At 37.1% G+C, this 21,189-nt stretch overlaps 1 protein-coding gene, 1 long non-coding RNA gene and 1 other non-coding gene across 4 annotated transcripts; 2 read left to right on the plus strand and 1 right to left on the minus strand.

The window, feature by feature from the left end:
* LOC106366924 (cysteine-rich receptor-like protein kinase 36) lies at window positions 1-3,312 on the plus strand. 2 transcript variants are annotated; one of them, XM_013806607.3, is made up of 7 exons: window positions 1-1,051; window positions 1,322-1,438; window positions 1,525-1,646; window positions 1,758-1,968; window positions 2,060-2,297; window positions 2,423-2,561; window positions 2,642-3,312. In XM_013806607.3, the coding sequence occupies exons 1-7, from the start codon at window positions 235-237 to the stop codon at window positions 2,957-2,959; spliced, it is 1,962 nt and encodes a 653-aa protein (XP_013662061.1). In that variant the 5' UTR covers window positions 1-234; the 3' UTR covers window positions 2,960-3,312. The 2 variants fall into 2 exon arrangements, with proteins under 2 accessions (XP_013662061.1, XP_013662060.1); XM_013806606.3 differs by having other exon boundaries at window positions 5-1,051; window positions 1,322-1,447.
* A 2,194-nt stretch (window positions 3,313-5,506) lies between these two features.
* Window positions 5,507-5,613, minus strand: LOC125593587. Its single transcript, XR_007329489.1, has one exon. It is a non-coding gene; the product is annotated as a small nucleolar RNA R71 (small nucleolar RNA).
* A 7,218-nt stretch (window positions 5,614-12,831) lies between these two features.
* On the plus strand, window positions 12,832-14,500 carry LOC106366923. The gene is made up of 5 exons (XR_001273757.3): window positions 12,832-13,151; window positions 13,261-13,329; window positions 13,440-13,564; window positions 13,706-13,799; window positions 14,124-14,500. It is a non-coding gene; the product is annotated as an uncharacterized LOC106366923 (long non-coding RNA).
* The last annotated feature ends 6,689 nt before the right edge of the window (window positions 14,501-21,189 follow it).

The raw sequence follows: 21,189 nt of genomic DNA on the forward strand, positions 1-21,189 counted from the left end.
GTGTCCCTTACGTCACAGCAGAGAAAAGTCTCTTCCTTGCTCTTTACGTAACTACACAAAAAGTCAGTATTTCTAAAAAGTTTTTTTTCACTAATGAAAACGATATGACAGTAGAAACGTCTATTGCTTCATCTACTCTTGTTTGATTTCAAAGAAAAAATTTACAAATCAACATCTCTTTATTTAAAGCCAAACTAAGTGTGTTAATAATCATTACGTGAATTGTTCACATAGATGGAAAAGTCAGTTCTCATTCAGTTCCTTAATTTTCTCCTCATCGTTCTCTTGACCATCGATGGCGTTCACACTAACTTCCTCTGCGGCGACGAAACCTTTTCTCCAAACACAACCTTCGGCGACGACCTCAAGACTCTCTTGCCTTCTCTTGCCTCAAACGTTATCGCACAACGCGGTTTCTACAACGCTTCGCTAGGCGGAGTTTACGCTCTCGCTCTCTGTCGTAAACACTACGAGGATCAGGATTGTCGTCGCTGCGTCGATAGAGTAAGTAGGAATCTGTTAACACAGTGCCAAGGCAAAGCTGAAGCGTATCACTGGGAAGCTGAAAACGATGCAAACGTTTCTTGTCTAGTACGTTACTCAAATCTCCCCACGTATGGAAAACTAAAGCTTGAGCCACTCGAAAACATTCCTCACTCGAGTCTTCCCTCTACAAATCTGACCCGTTTCACCGAAGAGTTTCGTGCCATGGCGAATCGAACAATCGAGGATGCATCCAAGGCTGATGAGTCTTCAGCACTGAAATACTATGGAGTCTCAAGTGCAGAGTTTACTGACTTCCCTGAGGTTTATATGTTGATGCAATGCACACCTGATTTATCTTCAGGTGACTGTAAGTATTGTCTGGGAGAGATTGTTAGGTATAATCTAGAAGAGTACTGGGGAAGAATCGGGAGCACGATTGCAGTTCCTAGTTGCTATTTCAGGTGGGACTTATACCCTTTCGTAGGAGCATTTGATAACCTAGAAAGAGTTTCCGCGCCTCCTCGAGCTCCTCAACCTTTTCAAGAAGATGCTCAGACCAAGAAAGGTATTCCCACAATAAGATCTTTTTTAAACATTTTTTTTTGTTTTCTAAACAAAAATATCATTAATTATTTATAGTCCACAATTCCATCAATGATAAACAAATTTCATAATACAAAATTTATAGTATAATATAACGTTATCTAATTTGGTACAAAAAATTTCCTCTAAAACGTTAAGTTTTAGAAAATAGAGGGGAAGTACTAAAATAAATATTTTTATGCTGAGTTGACTGACTTGCATGAAACTAATTAACTGCTTGGGGACTCTTCAGGAAGAACTCTTCAACCGTGGAGCATTGTGGTTGCTGTCGTTCCAACAGTCATTAACATGTTCGTGTTTGTTGCTTTCGTGATTGCTTATCGCCAGATGCGGAGGAGGATTTATGCTGGTATCAACAGTGAGTTTACTTTCATGGCTTTTGAGTAGATGTTTTGGAGTTCTGTAATGAAGGAAAGATGTTTTATATATGTGCAGAAAACTCTGATTCGGATGGTCAATCTATGTTAAGATTTGATCTCGGCATGATCTTAATCGCAACCGATGAGTTCTCTGCGGAAAATAAACTTGGACAAGGTGGATTTGGATCTGTCTACAAGGTTAGAACTTCCATAAAAACCTGTAATATATGTTTTTTTCTTTTTTTTGTCCCTGATAATATATGTTTTCAAAACATTTATATGTGTCCATAATGTCATGCCGGTATTCAGGGGATTTTACCGAGCGGACAAGAGATAGCGGTAAAGAGATTAGCTGGAGGGTCAGGACAAGGAGACTTAGAGTTTAAGAATGAGGTTTTACTCTTAACAAGACTCCAACATAGGAATCTAGTTAAGCTTCTTGGCTTCTGTAATGAAGGAGATGAAGAGATTCTTGTTTACGAGCATGTCCCTAATTCAAGTCTTGATCACTTTATCTTCGGTAAGACCGAGTGTCATGTATTTTCATTACAAAACTTTTATCAGATTAGAGGAAAATAAATCTCTTTTTTCTTCTGTATGTAAATTTTTAGATGAAGACAAACGTTGGCTACTTACATGGGATGTGAGGTGTAGAATCATAGAAGGAGTTGCAAGAGGGCTACTTTATCTCCATGAAGATTCTCAACTGAGGATTATTCACCGAGACTTGAAGGCGAGTAACATTCTCTTAGACGCTGAGATGAACCCCAAAGTTGCAGATTTTGGGATGGCCAGGTTGTTTAACATGGACGAAACTCGAGGAGAGACCAGCAGAGTAGTTGGAACCTAGTAAGTATGCTCTGTTTTAGACAGAATCTCGTAGACAAGACAGAGATCCTCTGTTTTTGTTTTACATAAAAGTTTACAAATTCATGAAATTAGTATCACCATGAATGTGATTTTGGTTCTTGCAGCGGATATATGGCTCCAGAGTACGTGAGACACGGGCAATTCTCAGCAAAGTCTGATGTTTACAGCTTCGGTGTTATGCTTTTGGAGATGATAAGTGGTGAAAGAAACAAGAACTTCGAAGCAGAGGGACTTCCAGCTTTTGTAAGAATCACATTTTCTCTCTTTTTTATCTTTACACCTTCTGTAAACAAAAGGGTAAGAGTTATTTTCTTTTGATTCAGGCATGGAAGAGATGGGTCGAAGGAGAGCCTCAGAGTATAATCGACCCTTACTTAAGCGAGCATCCGAGAAACGAGATCATAAAGTTAATTCAGATAGGTTTGTTGTGTGTTCAAGAGAATGCAGCAAAGAGACCAACCATGAACTCTGTAATAGTTTGGCTTGCGAGAGACGGTACTTTTGCGATTCCTAACCCTACAGAAGCTGCTTTCGTCACTCTCCCTCTCTTGGTGAAACCTGCAGAAAGATACATGAATATGTCTAAAGATTCTAAGTTTTCGGTGGACGAGGTGTCGATTACTGTGTTGCATCCTCGCTGAATCGTCCACGTTATCGATCTGTTGAGAGTTTCATGTTGTACAAGTTTCTTGGGATACAAGGTAACCTCATCCGGATTCAAGACAGAACTACGGTGTTGGATAGCCTAATACTGTATATTACTAGGGGCATTTCCTCCGCGCAAGCGCGGAGTTGTGGACAGAGTTTTTGTTTTGTCTCAATATTTGTTAGAGTTATTGTAGCAGTGAATTTTGTGTTTTTGGGTTGATCATTGTTTTTCAAGTTTTTTATTGTTACAGGGTTAGAGTTGTGACGATGAACTGTGTATGCACTGTTTTCAACTCATGAAGGACTAAAATGTGTTAGTAATGTGATTGATATAGTTCGTGGTGTTGCTTGCTGTGTCACTGAAACTTATTGTTTGTTTGTCTTTTTAATTTGTTACTTGTACTGTTGAGATTACATAAATTATATTAAGGTTGTTGATAGTACTGATATCTTGCATATTCACATTGTTTTATCCATTTATTCATGTGCATTTTCATCATATAGATTAGGATTTAGCCATGTCTAGGTTGCATTTTGCATACAGATGTCTCTATTAGGTATTGGAGTACCACATGGAGTTCCTGAAGACATTTGGGTACATTTGGAGCTCAAGGGAGGTGATTAGAGTGATCTTTGGACGAGCACTGCCTGGAGCGACTTCCCGGAGCGACTACATGAAGTCGCTGTGACACACATCTCAGAGCGACTTGACCGGAGCGACACAGCGAGATCGCTCGCGTCTCCTTCACACGGAGCGACGCGACTTGGAGCGACACAGCGAGGTCGCTCGCGCCTCCATCACCCGGAGCGACGTGACCGGAGCGACACAGCGAGGTCGCTCGCGTCTCCATCACCCGGAGCGACGTGACCGGAGCGACACAGCGAGGTCGCTCGCGAAGAGCGACGTCTCGCAGCAACCCCTCCAGGTAACTCCCGAAGCCTGACTACTGGAGGTCGCTGCGCGCCTTCTGTTTGCTCGCATTCATTTCTACTCAAGGGCCTTTTGGTCATTTCATTATGCACGTTTTTACTTCTGAAAACCTATGTTTTAAGTACTTTTGTAAGTGACGAGAAAACAATCTCTTTTTCCAGAGAACAACTAGTAAAAACTTCTTTTGATTCAGATTTGATTTGTTTTCATCTTGTGTTCTTGTTGATTTCTTATCTATTTCTCTACATGATTAATCTGAAATCCAATATGAGTTTAAGAGGAATCTTGGAGATTAGTGAGTAATCACCTTTTGAATTCATGGGTTAGGGAGATCAAGGGTGATTAGGTTAGTTCTAGGATGTTTTAGTGTAGATCATTCTTGTTCCTTGCTAGTAGAGTATTCATAATGCATCTTCTGAGTTGGCCTTTCAAAAGTTGATCTTTAGGCATTTCCCACCCTGTGTTTGATGAAATGCCTGAGACAACTCTCCTAAGCTTTTAACATACTTTACCAGAGACATTTGTTGTTAAAGGTGTTAAGATAGCTAATAGACTTGTTAGTAATGATTGCTTTCATATTATTCAACCAAAGACATTTGATATCTGAGATATGTTAGTGAATGAACATTCATCTAGACATAGAGTTTGTTTAAGATTGTGTCTAAGCTTAAGGTTGACAGTTTGATTGATCGTTTGACATCCTTAGTTTGAAACTTGATCACCCAAGGTCTAATCCCTATGCCCATGAGTTCTCTTTTCCCTTAGTCAAGAAATTATCATTCTGTAATTGCTTTCTAGTATTAGTAGTAGTTTAAAACTCATCTAAATCATTGGTTGCACTTAGATTAAGTGAGTACTTGCATTCTCAGTACTTTGATATCCCTCAGAACTGGTTCGACATTCACTATACTACAACATTTGTCTTAGGAGCCTTGAAAACTCCTAATATCAAATTGGCGTCGTTGGCAAATTCTGAGTAGATTTGAACATTGAGATTTAGTCACTTGCTTGAGACTAAGTCATTTTAATTTTGTTTTGTTACTGATTCTTCTTCTTCACCTACCTTTAACTTTCAGGTGTATGAACTTGAGGAGCAGGGGTCCATCAAACCTAGTTCCAATAGTAGCAGACATCAGAGCTTTAGAGAGGGAGTGTGCTAGAACTAGAAGAGAAGAAGAACACCAAGCCCACTTGGATATTGATATGGCAGATCCACCGCAAGGGGCAGAACACCAACCGCGGGCAGCTCGACCCATTGGTACTTATGACCGGCCCAACATTTGGTCATAGACTGGGAATCCGAGCACCGGCTGTGGCAGCCAACAACTTTGAGGTCAAGTCAGGACTCCTCAACGTGATCAAGAACAACAAGTATCATGGCTTGGCTCTAGAGGACCCATTTGATCACTTGGATAGGTTCGACAGCTACTGTGGGTTGTCAAAGACCAATGGTGTGTCTGAGGACGCCTTGAAGCTGAAGTTATTCCCTTTCTCTTTGGGGGATAAGGCACGTCAGTGGGAGAAGTCTCTTCCCAGCGACTCTATCACCACTTGGGATGACTGCAAGAAAGCATTCTTGGAGAAGTTCTTCTCTACTTCAAGAACTGCTAATCTGAGAAATGAGATCTCCAGCTTTCAACAGAAGAGCTTGGAAGGATTCAGTGAAGCCTGGGAGATATTCAAGGGCTACCAAGCTCAATGCCCTCACCATGGTTTCTCTAAGGAAAGCCTGTTGAGCACATTCTACAGGGGAGCTCTTCCTAAGTACAGAGCCAGATTGGATACAGCTAGCAATAGGTTCTTCTTGGGAAGAACTGAGGAAGATGCAGAGGAGCTGGTTGACAACATGGTGAAGAGTGATGCAGTCTACAGTGCAGACCACGACAGAGGCAGTAGGGGTGATGATAAGCAGACGAGGAAAGAGATCAAAGCTTTGGAAGACAAGATCGACCTACTCATTGCTGAAGAAGCCACCCAAGAGCAGCTGAAGTTTGTTGGTAACTCCAAGCAGGATGATCCACCTGCGGTCAATGAGGTTGAGGGTTTGGAAGGTCAAGAGGAGTTGTGTTTCATTAACAACAATGGTAGCTGGTACAAAAAAGAACTCAACTTTCAATACAACAACTACCAACAGAAATCCTACCCCAACAACCAACAAAGTGGTTATCCGCCTAGAAACAACCAGCAAGGCAGCTATCAGCCTCACCAAAACCCCTCGTCTGGTTCCTCTTCTCCTCAAGAGAGCAACACTGATACCTTACTGAAACAAATCTTGGAGTCTCAGATTAGAAGTGAGAAGCATGTTGGTTATGAGTTGAAGAACCTTCATTCCAAGATTGATGGGAGCTACAATGAGTTCAACAACAAATTCTCACATCTTGCTTCTACGGTCAAGAATCTAGAGAATCAGTTTGCTTCCATGAACACTCACCAGAATCGCCAGCAAGGATCTCTACCTGGAAAATCTGACCAAAACCCCACGGAGGCAAAAGCTATCACCCTTAGGAGTGGTAAGCAGTTACCTCCTACAACCCTCACAAGGGATGCTGAGAAACTAGGTGAGGAGGTGGCCATCAACTTAGATGATGAAATGGTGATTGTTGATGAGAAAACCAATGATGAAATCTTGGAGAAGATAGTGGAAGCCAAAGGTAAAGGAAAGGTTGGGGAAGAGAAGAAAACAGTGAAAGATGGTGAAGTTGTTGCTCCTGCAAGTGAGAATTCTTTTGTCCCTCCTTCCTATGAACCCAAACTTCTATTTCCTGGTAGATTCAAGAGGCAGTTGCTAGAGAAATACAAAGCTCTGTTTGAGAAGCAAATGAGTGAAGCTCAGGTTGCAATGCCCATCATCGATGCTTTCATGTTGATTCCTCAATACAACAAGTTCCTGAAAGATGTTGTAGCTGCAAAGAAGAAGGAAATGAAAAGCATGATGATTCTTACCCATGAGTGCAGTGCCATCATCCAGAGGCTTGATGTTCCAGAGAAGTTAGAGGATCCATGATGCTTCACACTACCTTGTGCTCTTGGACCTATGGTATTTGAGAAATGTCTCTGCGATTTGGGATCTAGTGTCAGCGTGATGCCTTTGTCTGTTGCAAAGAAGCTTGGATTCACTCTGTACAAGAAGTGTAGACTCTCTCTGGTGTTAGATGATCGTTCAGTGAAGTACCATGTGGGCATCTTAGAGGACCTCCCTGTGAAGATTGGAAGGTATGAGATACCTACAGATTTTGTGGTGCTTGAGATGGGTGAGGAGGCTCAAGACCCATTGATTCTTGGAAGGTCATTCTTAGCTACAGCAGGAGCAATTGTTAAGGTGAAAGAGGGAACGATTGATCTCCATTTGGGTAAAGGGCATGTTCTCCACTTTGACATCAAGGGGAAAATGAAGAAACCAACTGTGTTCGGGCAAGCCTTCTACATTGAAGAGATGGGCACTCCTGCTGATGAGCACCTTGAAGAGTTACCACCTGAGGACGACGAGGAGGGAGCATCTCCCTCTACTCATTCCCCATAGAAGGTAAACCACTACTTTCCCTTGTATATACCATTTCGTTTTTGCATATTAGTTTCCTTTTTTTTTTGGTATCTCTCCCTCCTTGACAACACAGAGACTGTGTGATTTACGTGTGGGGGAGGTACCAAGTATTTGATCACGTTTGCTTTGATGTTGTTTCATTGAGTCATGCATTGCATTATACATATATATTTGCATTAAAAAAATCATTTAGTTTGCATCATTTGCATTTCTAGGAGAGTCTAGAGCATATAGGTTGCATTTACTTGCATTGGGAGTAATGATTTTAAATGCCTTGTAAAGAACATTACTTTGCACCTGAGTAGCTTATGCACCTCTCAAAAAGACTTGTATGCTTCGAGCCTTGAAAACTCTTCCTGAAACTTGTTGATTGCTGAAACTCAGTCTTTGAAGCCAACTACAACCTTATTTGAACTGAACGAACTTAATGCATCTTGCTCATGGTCCCTTGTGTACTGAATCATGGATATACACACTTGAGTTGTCACATCCTTTATGCCAATCTTTTTGACAACCTCTAGTGGTAGACCTCTCCCCAAAATCCCTTCCTCCGTTTAAGCCTTCATTGATTGATGAGTGAGGCCTTTTTCGGAAAGTCTTACATGCACATAATGTTGAGAGTATCGAGAACGACAATGCTTGATCTTCATTCTTGTTAGATTAGGCACATTATTGTCTAGCCATAGGATGGGGGTGAGTGTTGTAAAGATTGATTTGGGAGTATGAGAAAGTTGAAGGAAATGAGTGAACTCTTGTGTTTAATTGACTAGTCTTTATGGGATAAGTAGAGAAACTGTCTAGCTCGAGTTTATGAAAAGTCTTGGCCCCCGAAAAAAAAAAGAGAGAGAAAGAAAAAGGGGACTAGCAAATTTGTTTAGAGCTAAGATTTGTTTAGAAGTTGAGAAAATCCTTTATAAATTTCAAAGAAAAAGAGTTTAATGTGCAAAGTATTCTTTGGATATTTTGGTGAGAGATGGGAGTTGGGTTTGACATTCGGAAGTCATTGTGTAACCTGTATGTTTGGGAAAAGGGTAGAACAATGGAGATTGAGCATTGTATGCATGAGTTGGTCCCTTTCTTAGATATATTATGTGCAATGTCAAGACTACTTGTTTTGAGAGTAAACTACTTTAAAAGATCATGGATTTTGAACCTCTTGACCCACTTGAATAAAAGTCTTCACTTACTCAACCAAATGATTTGGACCAATTGACCATTTGCAAGAATTCACTTGATGCTATGCTTAATGAACTTGAGAGTTGGCTGATTTGAATGTGTGAATGCATGATGATGAGTGTAAGGATGAAAAGAGTTGAGATAGGCCTAGAGAAGCTAGAGTATTATAAGAGAGGGTGTACTAATGCTGAATTTAGATGTTGATTTGAGTGCTTTGTGTGTTTCTTTTGGCTATGAGCTCCCACCTTCAAACCTCTCTCCCTATGAGTTCTAGAAAGTTCACTTGAGGACAAGTAAAAGAACAAGTTTGGGGGAGTTGATATCTTGCATATTCACATTGTTTTATCCATTTATTCATGTGCATTTTCATCATATAGATTAGGATTTAGCCATGTCTAGGTTGCATTTTGCATACATATGTCTCTATTAGGTATTGGAGTACCACATGGAGTTCCTGGAGACATTTGGGTACATTTGGAGCTCAAGGGAGGTGATTAGAGTGATCTTTGGATGAGCACTGCCTGGAGCGACTTCCCGGAGCGACTACATGAAGTCGCTGTGACACACATCTCAGAGCAACCTGATCGGAGCGACACAGCGAGGTCGCTCGCGTCTCCATCACCCGGAGCGACACGACCTGGAGCGACACAGCGAGGTCGCTCGCGCCTCCATCACCCAGAGCGACGTGACCGGAGCGACACATCGAGGTCACTCGCGTCTCCATCATCCGGAGCGACGTGACCGGAGCGATACAGCGAGGTCGCTCGCGAAGAGCGACTCAGAGCGACGTCTCGCAGCGACCCCTCCAGGTCGCTCCCAAAGCTTGGAGCGACCTCCCGGAGTGACTACTGGAGGTCGCTGTGCGCCTTCTGCTTGCTCGAATTCATTTCTACTCAAGGGCCTTTTGGTCATTTCATTATGCACGTTTTTACTTCTGAAAACTTATGTTTTAAGTACTTTTGTAAGCGACGAGAAAATAATCACTTTTTCCAGAGAACAACTATTAAAAACTTCTTTTGATTCAGATTTGATTTGTTTTCATCTTGTGTTCTTGTTGATTTCTTATCTATTTCTCTACATAATTAATCTGAAATCCAATATGAGTTTAAGAGGAATCATGGAGATTAGTGAGTAATCACCTTTTGAATTCATGGGTTAGGGAGATTAAGGGTGATTAGGTTAGTTCTAGGATATTTTAGTGTAAATCATTCTTGTTCCTTGCTAGTAGAGTATTCATAATGCATCTTCTGAGTTGACCTCTCAAAAGTTGATCTTTAGGCATTTTCCACCCACAAGGTGTTTGATAAAATGTCTGAGACAACTCTCATAAGCTTTTAACATACTTTACCAGAGACATTTGTTGTTAAAGGTGTTAAGATAGCTAATAGACTTGTTAGTAATGATTGCTTTCATATTATTCAACCAAAGACATTTGATGTTTGAGATATGTTAGTGAATGAACATTCATCTAGACATAGAGTTTGTTTAAGATTGTGTCTAAGCTTAAGGTTGACAGTTTGATTGATCGTTTGACATCCTTAGTTTGAAACTTGATCACCCAAGGTCTAATCCCTATGCCCATGAGTTCTCTTTTCCCTTAGTGAAGAAAGTATCATTCTGTAATTGCTTTCTAGTATTAGTAGTAGTTTAAAACTCATCTAAATCATTGGTTGCATTTAGATTAAGTGAGTACTTGCATTCTCAGTGCTTTGATATCCCTCAGAACTGGTTCGACATTCACTATACTACAACATTTGTCTTAGGAGCCTTGAAAACTCCTTATATGATAGTACCTTTTGTTTCTGAATATTTTTTCTCCAGTTTATTTGTGTAAGTTGTGTGCATTAAGTAATAATTTTTTTTATTCTTATTACTTGGGTTATATGTTTTTTATCTTTTAAACTTGTTGCTTTTACCGGACTTTTAAAACAAATTCATGAAGACTTGTAAAAATAATTATAAAATGAGTGACAATTAGTATTTGAGCCTTAATGAGTTTTAAACGAATATATATATTTCTCATAAGAAGACAATAGCATTGGCATGTTGACATTGATCATGCAAGCTATTTTCATAAGACAAGAGGAGTGAGCAGGTGGAGATGTTGTTGCCGCCTTTGTGTCTGTTGGGATTGTCTCTTGTATCTCCTGGTGTGGTTGTGTTTGTTTCTCTTTTATTTGATGAGTAATATGTAAACAAAAATCATTGTTAGTTGTATTTATCAGAGTTTGTAACTTACTCTGCTTTTTTGTTTAGGTAATTTCACTGATCTTGGTTGTCGTCTTCGTCTTCTTCGTAAGCATCTGCGAAAGTAAATTTGTAAACTGTTAAATAGCTGGTCGTGTAGTTTGTATTTGTTTAGCTGGATCAATGTATGTGTCGTTGAGTTTTAGTTGAGTTGATTGATTTGGTATATATTTGTTTTGAAGTTTATTTGTAAGATTAGACAAAAAGAGAGGTGATCATTAATGATTCGTCTTTTTTGGGATTCTAGTTTTTGGTGTTTTGATTATTTGGGTTATTGTGGTTTCTTTTAAGCTGTAAAATAAAGATTTGTGTAAAATTAGATTGATAAGTAAGATAGATAAATAAACGACCACAAATCTTGGGTAGGAAATATTTTTGATTATTGATGTTAGCACAATATAGATAGTAATATAAAGGAAATTATGTGTTGATTGTTTCTTACGGATCAATGAGGAGACGGATAACGACTCGAGTTGTTTCTTTGGTGAGGTCAGAGCCCTGGGCATAACGGATTTGCCCAACCACATCTGCGAGTTTAAATATCAGTTATGATATCGAAACATAATATAAACCCAGATGCAATATGATAATATACTTGGGAGTTATAGGTTTGTGTTCACAATCACTTAGAGATTGTCGAACAGTCTAATCTTGACTGGAAATTGATCTTAAGAGCACTCGTGATGACTTCATCAATAATGGTTAGTGAGAAGAAACGAATGAGGAATGGATGATCAGTTATCTTGTACATGCTTGAGCACCTAGCAACCTCAAAATGATCGACTTTCACAATAGAACATGCTTTCAAAGATGGCCTATAATGATTAGCACGTCCGACGGGAGTAAACCCATGAATCACGAAATCTACAAATAATATTATTCAACAAAGAATCAGAAAATCAATTAAAACAATTAAAACAATTATGTTAAATAAATATGATAGATCTAAGATTAACTTACCTTTTCATCAAGGAAGAGAACTGTGATTCCCACAAACTCCCTGTCTTTCTTGAAGTTCAGGGAATCCCATAAGCGGAGGAAGCCAGAGGCTATGCTCTGACTACTGCGACCAAGACAGAGAGACTCGAAGGTTGAGTGATGGACGCCAGGACACCGGTTTGAGGAACTGGAGAGGCAGAGAGAAACATTTTCTAGAAGATGGTTAAAGCTAAGAGGAATCAATGAGTTTTGTGGAGATGCAGATTGGGTTCATCAAAGATGAGAATTATATATATAGGGTTTACAGAGGGGCTACAAATCAGGAACATTTATGATAAAGCGATTTAATATGGGGACATGATAAAGAGTTTACCGGTGAAAAAATAGATTACGAACACACACGGCGCAACTATGTAACTCAGACTTGTTTGAGACAATAATGAAAAGAACCCGAACTCATGTTAAACGACAACAATTTACAATATAGGAAAACCATAATCGTTGCAAACTTAAGCTTTTTTCATATAATGTGATGAATTACATTTAAAAATGAAACCCATAATACACTTGTAGGTCCGACCCTCATAGGAAGCCGAAGCAGCAAGGGCTTCCGACCTTCATAAATATATATTAGGTTCGGTCATCAATGTACAAAGTATCATTTAGCTTAGTGGTATAAATGTTGGTGTTTATATCTCAATAACCCGGGTTCGAGCCATAGGTTTGACGCTTTTCACACTTTTTAAAAGTAGAGCCCACAAAACGCAGACGTGGCGCGCTGAGGAGTGAGAAACTCAACTATTATAATATAGATAGATTGTTTGAGATGGTTATTCAGAGAATTCGGTTCACTTAATATCTGTGACCGATTAATTTTGGCTGGGTTCGATTTGGTTATCTTACAATACTAAAAAGGGATAAAATCAACATTCAACATTCAGGCTATCCACGTATGCAAATAAATTCAAACCAATAAAAGAACACGATTTTTGACACGTCCTCTATAAACATTAAAAATCGGACCTAATCGTTGGGCCTTACAAAATTTCTACTGAATCATTTAAGTTAAAGTCCACAATATCGACCTACCAGTTTCCTATCTCCTTCGTTGCTTCAATCTCTTTCATCCGTAACACTGAAGATTTCCGTTTACGTTTCACCTTCATTCACTCCTCCTCATTCAATTCCATCCTTCAATCCTATCTTCATGAGAGAACCAATATCCTCCTTTCACCTCCCTTTGTTTCTCCTGTTATATAAACCTCCTCCTCCTCGAATCTCACTTCGATCCACTTTCTATGACCTCATTCATCTAATGGTGCTCCACGATATGAGCCTCAACTCAAACCAGGTACAGCTTCCGGAATTTCAAGCAATGGCTATGAAAATCTGTTCAATCTCGGCCAAATTGGGCATCCCTGAATTACTAATAAATAGCTATGCTTTTCTGGTGATTCCAGGCAGTAGTTGGGAAGCTCTCAGAAAATGGTGAAACCAGTTTCAGAGTCCACATATCAGATTTCTCATAGGTTTGCTCTAAGATTGATTTCAGTAAATTAACAAGATATGGTTGATCGATCACTGACATCAGTGCATTTGCTGACTTTCTTACACTGTCTGTCTATTTTATCTCCTGAAGACTGTAAAACCAGTTCTATGTTAATATGGTCTCCGCTTCTTTTGTTCAATCGGCACACTCACCCATGTTTATGATTTTTAGCAAGATTCAACGAACCCGTAAACGACAGTGATTTGCTGTAAAAGGTGAGGATCTTTTTGTAATATTTCCTGTGGATCTATATTTATTTACTAACGCCAGGGAAGGGCAATAGGATTTGAAACTGTTGTTTGATCAGTTGATCTGATCTGATTTGCTTTGATAGTGTTTTGTTTATACTGTGATAGTTAAAGATTATGCCCGTGTGGGAGAGTCGGCCAGGCGAAGAGATGTTCGAACTGCCAAAGCAACATGAAAAGTGTAGTATTCACTACACCAAAGGTACAATTCAGATGCCTTAAATTGCGTTTTTCGATTTATCTATTCATGTATCTGAGACTCTTAACTATTTATTGGTTAGTCGTCGTCTGAGTTACTAAAACTAATACATAATAATGTTCAACCAGGAGTGAACCAACAACTTAGCAATACAGTATCATATAACTAATAATTTGACCAGAAGAAAACAAATAGCTAAATCTAAACTCAAAATTTGTTTTGTTTCGGTGTTTAAATCTTCCTTGGAGCTTGGACTTTATAGTCACTAGACTCAATAACCAAGTTTGAATTTATATTGCTAACTATTATATTTCCTTCCCGTTCCAGTGGTTGTATATTCTAGGTGGTAATAGGTACAGAAGATGGTGGCCAAAGAAAAAAGAATCTACATATTTTACTTGAGTACGTAACTAGGAGAAGCTTTCATATGGGTATGGGAGTTTGAATTGATCAGTCAAAGTATACGTGGTCATATACGGTGGTGTTATATAGTGATATATCATCCTTCCTTCCAAGAGCTTTAGTGGCTGAAACAGAGTGGGGTTACATACCTATGGTGTCCATAAGATGACAATTGGATAGGAAACTTGGGACATGTAATGGTCTTTGAGATATTCAAGAATAAAAAGCATAAATGCATTAATCAATTTACAAAGTTGTGATATGAATGTGTGATTGATTTAGTAGTTTTTTTGGCACTTCGATTATGTTTTTCTGGTTTTATTATTGAGCTGAAGAAATAAAAACCAATACGCAGAAAATGAATATCATGCTAATAGGTGATAAAAACGATTAGTTTATTCTAATAAATTTATAACAAGAGACAAGTGTAACTATGAAAAACTCTATACTGACAAAGCAGGTGTAGGAACCGACCAATGTCTAAGGTGTAGAGTCTTGAAATTTATAGAGATGGCAAATAGTTATTGAAATCAACTGCGAAGCTGTTGTAAGCTATACAAATCAAACAAATAAAGATAGACGAAACACATTGTGATATAAAGAAAAAAAAATAGTCAAAGAAGAGAAGAAATCCATCTACAATTCTCTCTCCGTCAAATCCACCAAATCCATGTCTTACCTTCTCGCATGATCATGATTACTGCATCGTCGTCTCCTATCAATTTCACTTTTTCGTCTCTTTCAATAAAAACATTAGGACGAATTCTAATCAGACTAGCGGCACCGATTATAACTTAGATTATGTATTGCTATGTTAATAGACACAGGTAAATCATTATAAATAAATGTTTAAAAAAAAAACAAAAAAAAACAAATTCTTTCTTTGTGGGCTCTTTTAACATATCCAATTTTATGGAAAAAAATTATTTCTTTGTATACAAAAAACAAAATAGGAGTTTTCTTCTATGCGAAGAAAGATTTTTAAGAATATAATATTAGTTTATTTTAAAAGAAAAAATTATTTTTACATTTTGATATTATTATTTTTATATTTTAACTACATCTGAAAAGAAAAACATAAATATACTTTTTACTATTTTGTTTATTTTGATAGTTTAACTATTTCACTTTATTTTTTAAAAAAAAAAATTTAAGAGAGTTAACATTATTTTTTTACAGAAAATGATATTATATTTAATGATTATTTATTTTAAATGTATCTTATTCCTTAATTTTAAATATGTTTTTATTTAAATATATAAATTTTAATAAATTTTACATTTTTGTTTTCTTTAGTTAAAATATGTTAAACTGGTAAAAATCAGTATGTTAATTAACCTAATAAACCGATAAACTTAAATAAAAATTGAATCAATTAACTATTAACAATTTTTAATTTGATTGTATTGCTTTAGTTTTGCATTATCAATGTTCACTTACAGTTAATTTTGATAGTATATATATATATATATATATATATATATATTTATACCAAATATGATATATAAGTTGATGTAAAAATTTATTTGTAATTATATTTATTTTATTTTTCACTATTGTGATATATAGTTTTAATATCAAGCACCCGCCAACATGCAGAAAATTCAGATCTTCTAATTTTCAGTAAAATATGAAAAAAATTTAGGTAATCAACAATGTTTTAGTTCCAGTGATGATGATAACAAATATAGTCTTATTGTCTGTAATGTGATTTGGTTAACTTTTCTCAATCTTTTATAAGTTCATTACGAAGTGAAGAAGAAGACAGAGAGAGATAATAAAACAACCCATAGGCGCCAATCCATTGGAAAGAATGCTTTCTAGGAGATCCCAAGTTATAAGAAATTCATCACCAAACCGGAGCTCTCGAGGCTCAAAACCATCATGTAAAGTTTCAAACACTAACATTACTTTTAGGAGAGGGAGAAGAACAACAAAGGGTAACCAGGTTGCACTATTTTCTTTTCCAATTTATCTAATATTAAGAAGAAAAAAAACAATTTTCACAAGACCCAAGTGTTTGTGTTGAATAATAGTAAGGAGAATTGTTTGTTAATGTTTCTTACAATCAAACCGGAGATAATGAGAGGAGCAAGTGGGTCACAGGTCGTACCACCTCTGCTGCCATCTCACCATCTGGGGTTGGAACCCTACAACTGCCTCTAATAAGAGGAACTACTAGGCCATTGTGCCACAGATGATAAAAAAAAATTAAGTCGAAGATAACTGATGAGTATTAAGATTTTGAATAAAACATCTATCATCTTTTTTTTTTTGAAAAACAGATGAATTTTGTCGGCCAATTATGTATTGCCCGTATCCCCTATTCAATAATTCAACTTTCTAAATTTGACTTACAAATAAGAAATTTGTGAATTTATGACACGGGTGAATTGGATATGAACACGAAGAAATAATATTTTACCATTGAATTCTGATCAATTAAGATTATTTATTTTTAAGATTTTTTATCATTTAAATTAGTATTTAAATATCTAGATGAAAGAAATTTTAAGTTATTATTAAGCTACAGAAATGGTATATTAGTATCTTAAAAATGTTGCTTCATAAATTTGTAGTAGGAAATAGTTTTCATAATTTACGTCCCATGTTACAATATAAAAAACTTGCCCTAACAATAAATAAAATTAAATAGCCAACTAATCATGGCAACTACAGTAAATTTAGTTGGACACATTCTCATGATGTTAGAAACTAACCACTACAATCCAAAAATAGAAACAAACTCATAGTTGGACTGCTTTTAAATAGGTACATGCGAATTACAATATTTACATTGCAAAACATACATTCTAACTCATTTTAAACTATATTATTGATCAATGATGATGAAGCTTACACTATAGATCAGCCAAACATCTCTATTCAGGGAGTTGCAAAACATAAGTAATTGAAAAGATAAATTTGTTGTGGTGACAAGAAATTATCTCCAAAATATTTAAGGTAATAACAAATATAAATTTAAAGGCTTATAATACATACTGATTAATAAATTTTATTTAAAAAGAAATTATTATTTAGCTAAGAAGATTATCATCAAGAAAACATAACTAAGAACAACTTTAATGCTACATATTCGGAGCTTTCTATGTATTCTAAACTCAATTTTAGTATTTTGGCAAACAAATAAAAAAAATATTACAAAAATGAGAGAAAAAAGAAGTTTCATGCAACATTTAAACAACAAAAATCAGAGCATGTCTCTCCTAAGATACTATATTCTACACACTAGATAGTTTATGAACACAAAAACATTGCACAATATTTGATATTAACATAACAAAATCATTTTTATAATTTAATTAGTAATTATCCGCGCGTAACACTGAAAACGACCTAGTTAATCTAAAAAAAAAAATTGGAAGCTAAAGGCTTTGTATTAGATGATAAATAGCAAAACGCAAGACCATCAGTAGTTTTGCATAAAACGACATGAAAATCAATAGAAACTATGTAAGGAACTAAAATAATACAACTAAACTTGCCCCCGTATGTTTTCTTTCTTTTCCTTTGATTAAAGCGACCTTTGTGTGTTCCTCTTGGTTGATTCCTAATTGCACTAAACTTGGAACATAGGAAGAGAACACAAGTGGTTCATCAAGTACATGGTTTCTTGATTCTCCTATACGCACAGATTTCAGGTATCCATCTTGTCCAATGATGTGAGCGGTTTGAGAGTAACATATCTGGTGGCTCTTGGTTGGTTTATCTTCGAATACATTACATACGGAAGCTCTCAGTTAGAGTTTCGGTGTTATAACCAAAGTCATCCGGAAAACCGTTGAGGGGTATCATCTCCACTTTCAAAAACTTGCTCCAGGATACGGCATCGTGCTCAATGTTAGTCGTAATCCAAATCTCCATTGTGCCTTCATGTTTATACAACACAGCCAGCTTCTCCTCTCCAACACAAGATAGAGCCACGTTTTCAAACTCAGCTGTGTAGTGAAACGGCAGAGGCTGACAAAATCTCTCTGTAGTGAAATCAAAACAGAGTAAAACGTTTACAAGCTTTGCTGTGTTATGTTGAGCAACAAAGTAAGTGTTTCCCTTCACAGACACGCCAGTTTGACAAAAATCTAGATCAAAGTCTGGTTCGATGTCAAGAAACCTCCAAGAACTAGTCTTAAAATCGAACAATTCGAAATAGAAAAGGGGGTGGTCTTTGTCATAGAAAAACCTTAAGATTCTGTGGTTACGATTGTTCTTGTCGTATCCGAAACCAAACATGTCATGTAATCCGATATCACTACTGGCGGGTGGAATACATCTGGTTTGCCCCAGATACGGGTTCCACACCACCAGGTTGCTGTTTTTATCGACGCATAACAATAAGCCACCACCGTGGAAAACTTGATCAATAATGGTTTGATCAAGTTTACTTATTTACTTTGTAGATTGATTAACCATGTCTCCTTCATAATTATGGATTCCTTGGAGTTCAAGTCTCAAGGAACAAACCCTATAATTGATTACAGTGAACCCTAGAAACTGATTCCTTGCTGCTTCTTTACCAAAAACCTGAGTTTTCGATAAAGCGTTCACATTCTACAAGTACATCGCAGTTTTCTCAGAGATGTCAATGGAATCCTAGAGAGTATCTCCCTTACCAATTCCTCTGGAAGATTCGACATTGCCGTCATTATTCAAAGTTGCAAACAGAGTTTATAACTTCTAAGAGCATGTCCAATTAGTTTAATTATTAATTGTGTACTTTATGAAGTTTAGAACCCTAATTAGATTTGTCAAGGTCCCTTTGAGATTCTTAAATTTTTTTTTTTTAGAAGTTGAATTATTAAATTTAAATTTTACAAAACTTATAAATTATTGGATTTCATAAAATTTAAATAAATATGACATAAAAACATATTAAAAATAGAAATACAAATTTATAATTAGAAATTTTAAACAAACACGAAAGAGGTAACAAAAGAGGGGTGTGAGTGAATGAAATTACCATCTCTCTAATAGCAGTTGAGGCAACGGAAGGGATGTTTCTATAAGACAAACCAGGCACATCAATGACATTTGATTGCTCCACAAGCTTTATGTCCAACTCCACAAGCTTTATATCTTCGCTCCACCTGCAAAAACAGAACATGGCTCTCACGTTACATGTTTATGTAAACCAATGAAAGGTAACACAAAAACAGAACATGGCATAGAGGATCAACATCTTTCGATCATGGTATAGAGATGTGAATCTAACACAGAAAGAGAAACCAAATCCAACCAAAAAGATGGGCACTGATCTTAGGACTCTGTCATCTTTACCTTCACACACATTCAAACCAGTCATGTAATAATATCTCTATGTATTGCTCTATAACAAACTAAGCCTTATTTTCTCTATATTTATTCTGAATAAACCAATTGCAAGAGACGCTTCAAACTGAACAGCAAGAACCAATAAAAAAAGTGAATCTTCAAACCTACGGGAGGAGAGTAACCAGGAAGAACTTGAGAGTGTGCAACCAAGAAGTCTCCGGTTTCAACAGGACAAGTTGTCTCGGAGAAAAGGTCATGAGTCTCAGAGTGAATGTGCCATCCAAAGTATGTACACTACAAGAAAACAACAGCGGTTTTCCTCGTGAGTTCGTCGTAAAAGAGGGTTTACGAGGAATTAGCGAGGAAAGGGGCTTTGTCGTTATACGTTCGTCGTAACGCATATTTCCTCGCTAATTCGTCGTAAAATAGCGAGGAAACCATTTCGTCGTAAAGACGAAGAAAACAAATCGTCGTAAAGACCACATAGATAGCCCACGTAAGAATGTCGCTAGCGTTCCTCGTAAATACCACAAAAGCATTTCCTCGTAAACGACACATACATATCTCGAAAGTATTTCCTTGTAAAATTCACGTAATTACCTTGAAATTCTTTCCTCGTAATTTTAACGTAAATACCTTGAAAGTATTTCCTCGTAAAATACTCGTTTAACATTTCTCCTGATTTCCTCGTAAATGTTCAACGTAAATAAGTCGTAGATTAGCTACGAATCTACTTCGTTTTATTATTTAATAAATTTAAAAATATAATTAAAAATATTTAATTTATTAATAAAATTAAAATTTTAAAAATAAATAAATACGCAAATATTTTATATATAAATAAGTTTTGAATTTATAATACAGCCACGGAAAAAAAGAACTAAGAGTCGTGCATCGTCCGGAGGAATTCATCACTCCTCCTGTCTACATCCTCCTCGGCGTGTGTGTCGTCAGATGGTCCCTCGCCTGGAATGGGATTTTGTCGTCGCATGTTCCTCAACATGGTCTTCCATTCCGGATTTGTGACCGCTATAAAGTCCATGAAGCCCTCGAGTCCACCCACACGAGCTGTGAACGCAGATTGCGTCGAGGCCAACTCGTTACGCAGCTGAGTGACTTCATCATCCCGTCGCTGACCATAAGACGATGTCGCTCTCGGAACATCGTTGACGGAACCAATCCCCAACGTCCGTCCCTTTTTTTAAGGGACAACCTTAAAAACAAAAAAATAAATATTGTTAGTAAAAATTTAAAGTTAAATTAGATGAATAATAAAAAAATTAAAATTTTAGAAAATTTACCTCCTCGTAAATCTTATCCCCTTCAAGTGTAGATAAGTTGACGGGTAATCCGTCGGTAGACTACTGGGTCAGCTGGGTCTGGCGGTCTTCAACCCGAGTAACCACGTCGTTGTAGATTTGCTCGGACTTGCCATCTACAAATACGCCCGCCTTGTTTTTGTGGGTCCTCTCGTAAAGTTCCATATAAAAAACATTTAAGAAAGTTAGAATAAATATATATATATATATATATATATATATATATATTAAAAAATTATTTAATAAAATATTTAATTACCATTTCCAAACGGACACCGGCGTAGGGTTTTTGGCCCGTAGTGTGAAGCATCGGCCCGTTCTCGTGCTCATCGACCGTGTTACGGGAGTTAGAGCAAGACTGGGCGATTCTAATGGAATCAAGA

Source organism: Brassica napus, chromosome C9 (assembly GCF_020379485.1).
Source record: "Brassica napus cultivar Da-Ae chromosome C9, Da-Ae, whole genome shotgun sequence".
Classification (NCBI taxonomy): domain Eukaryota; kingdom Viridiplantae; phylum Streptophyta; class Magnoliopsida; order Brassicales; family Brassicaceae; genus Brassica; species Brassica napus.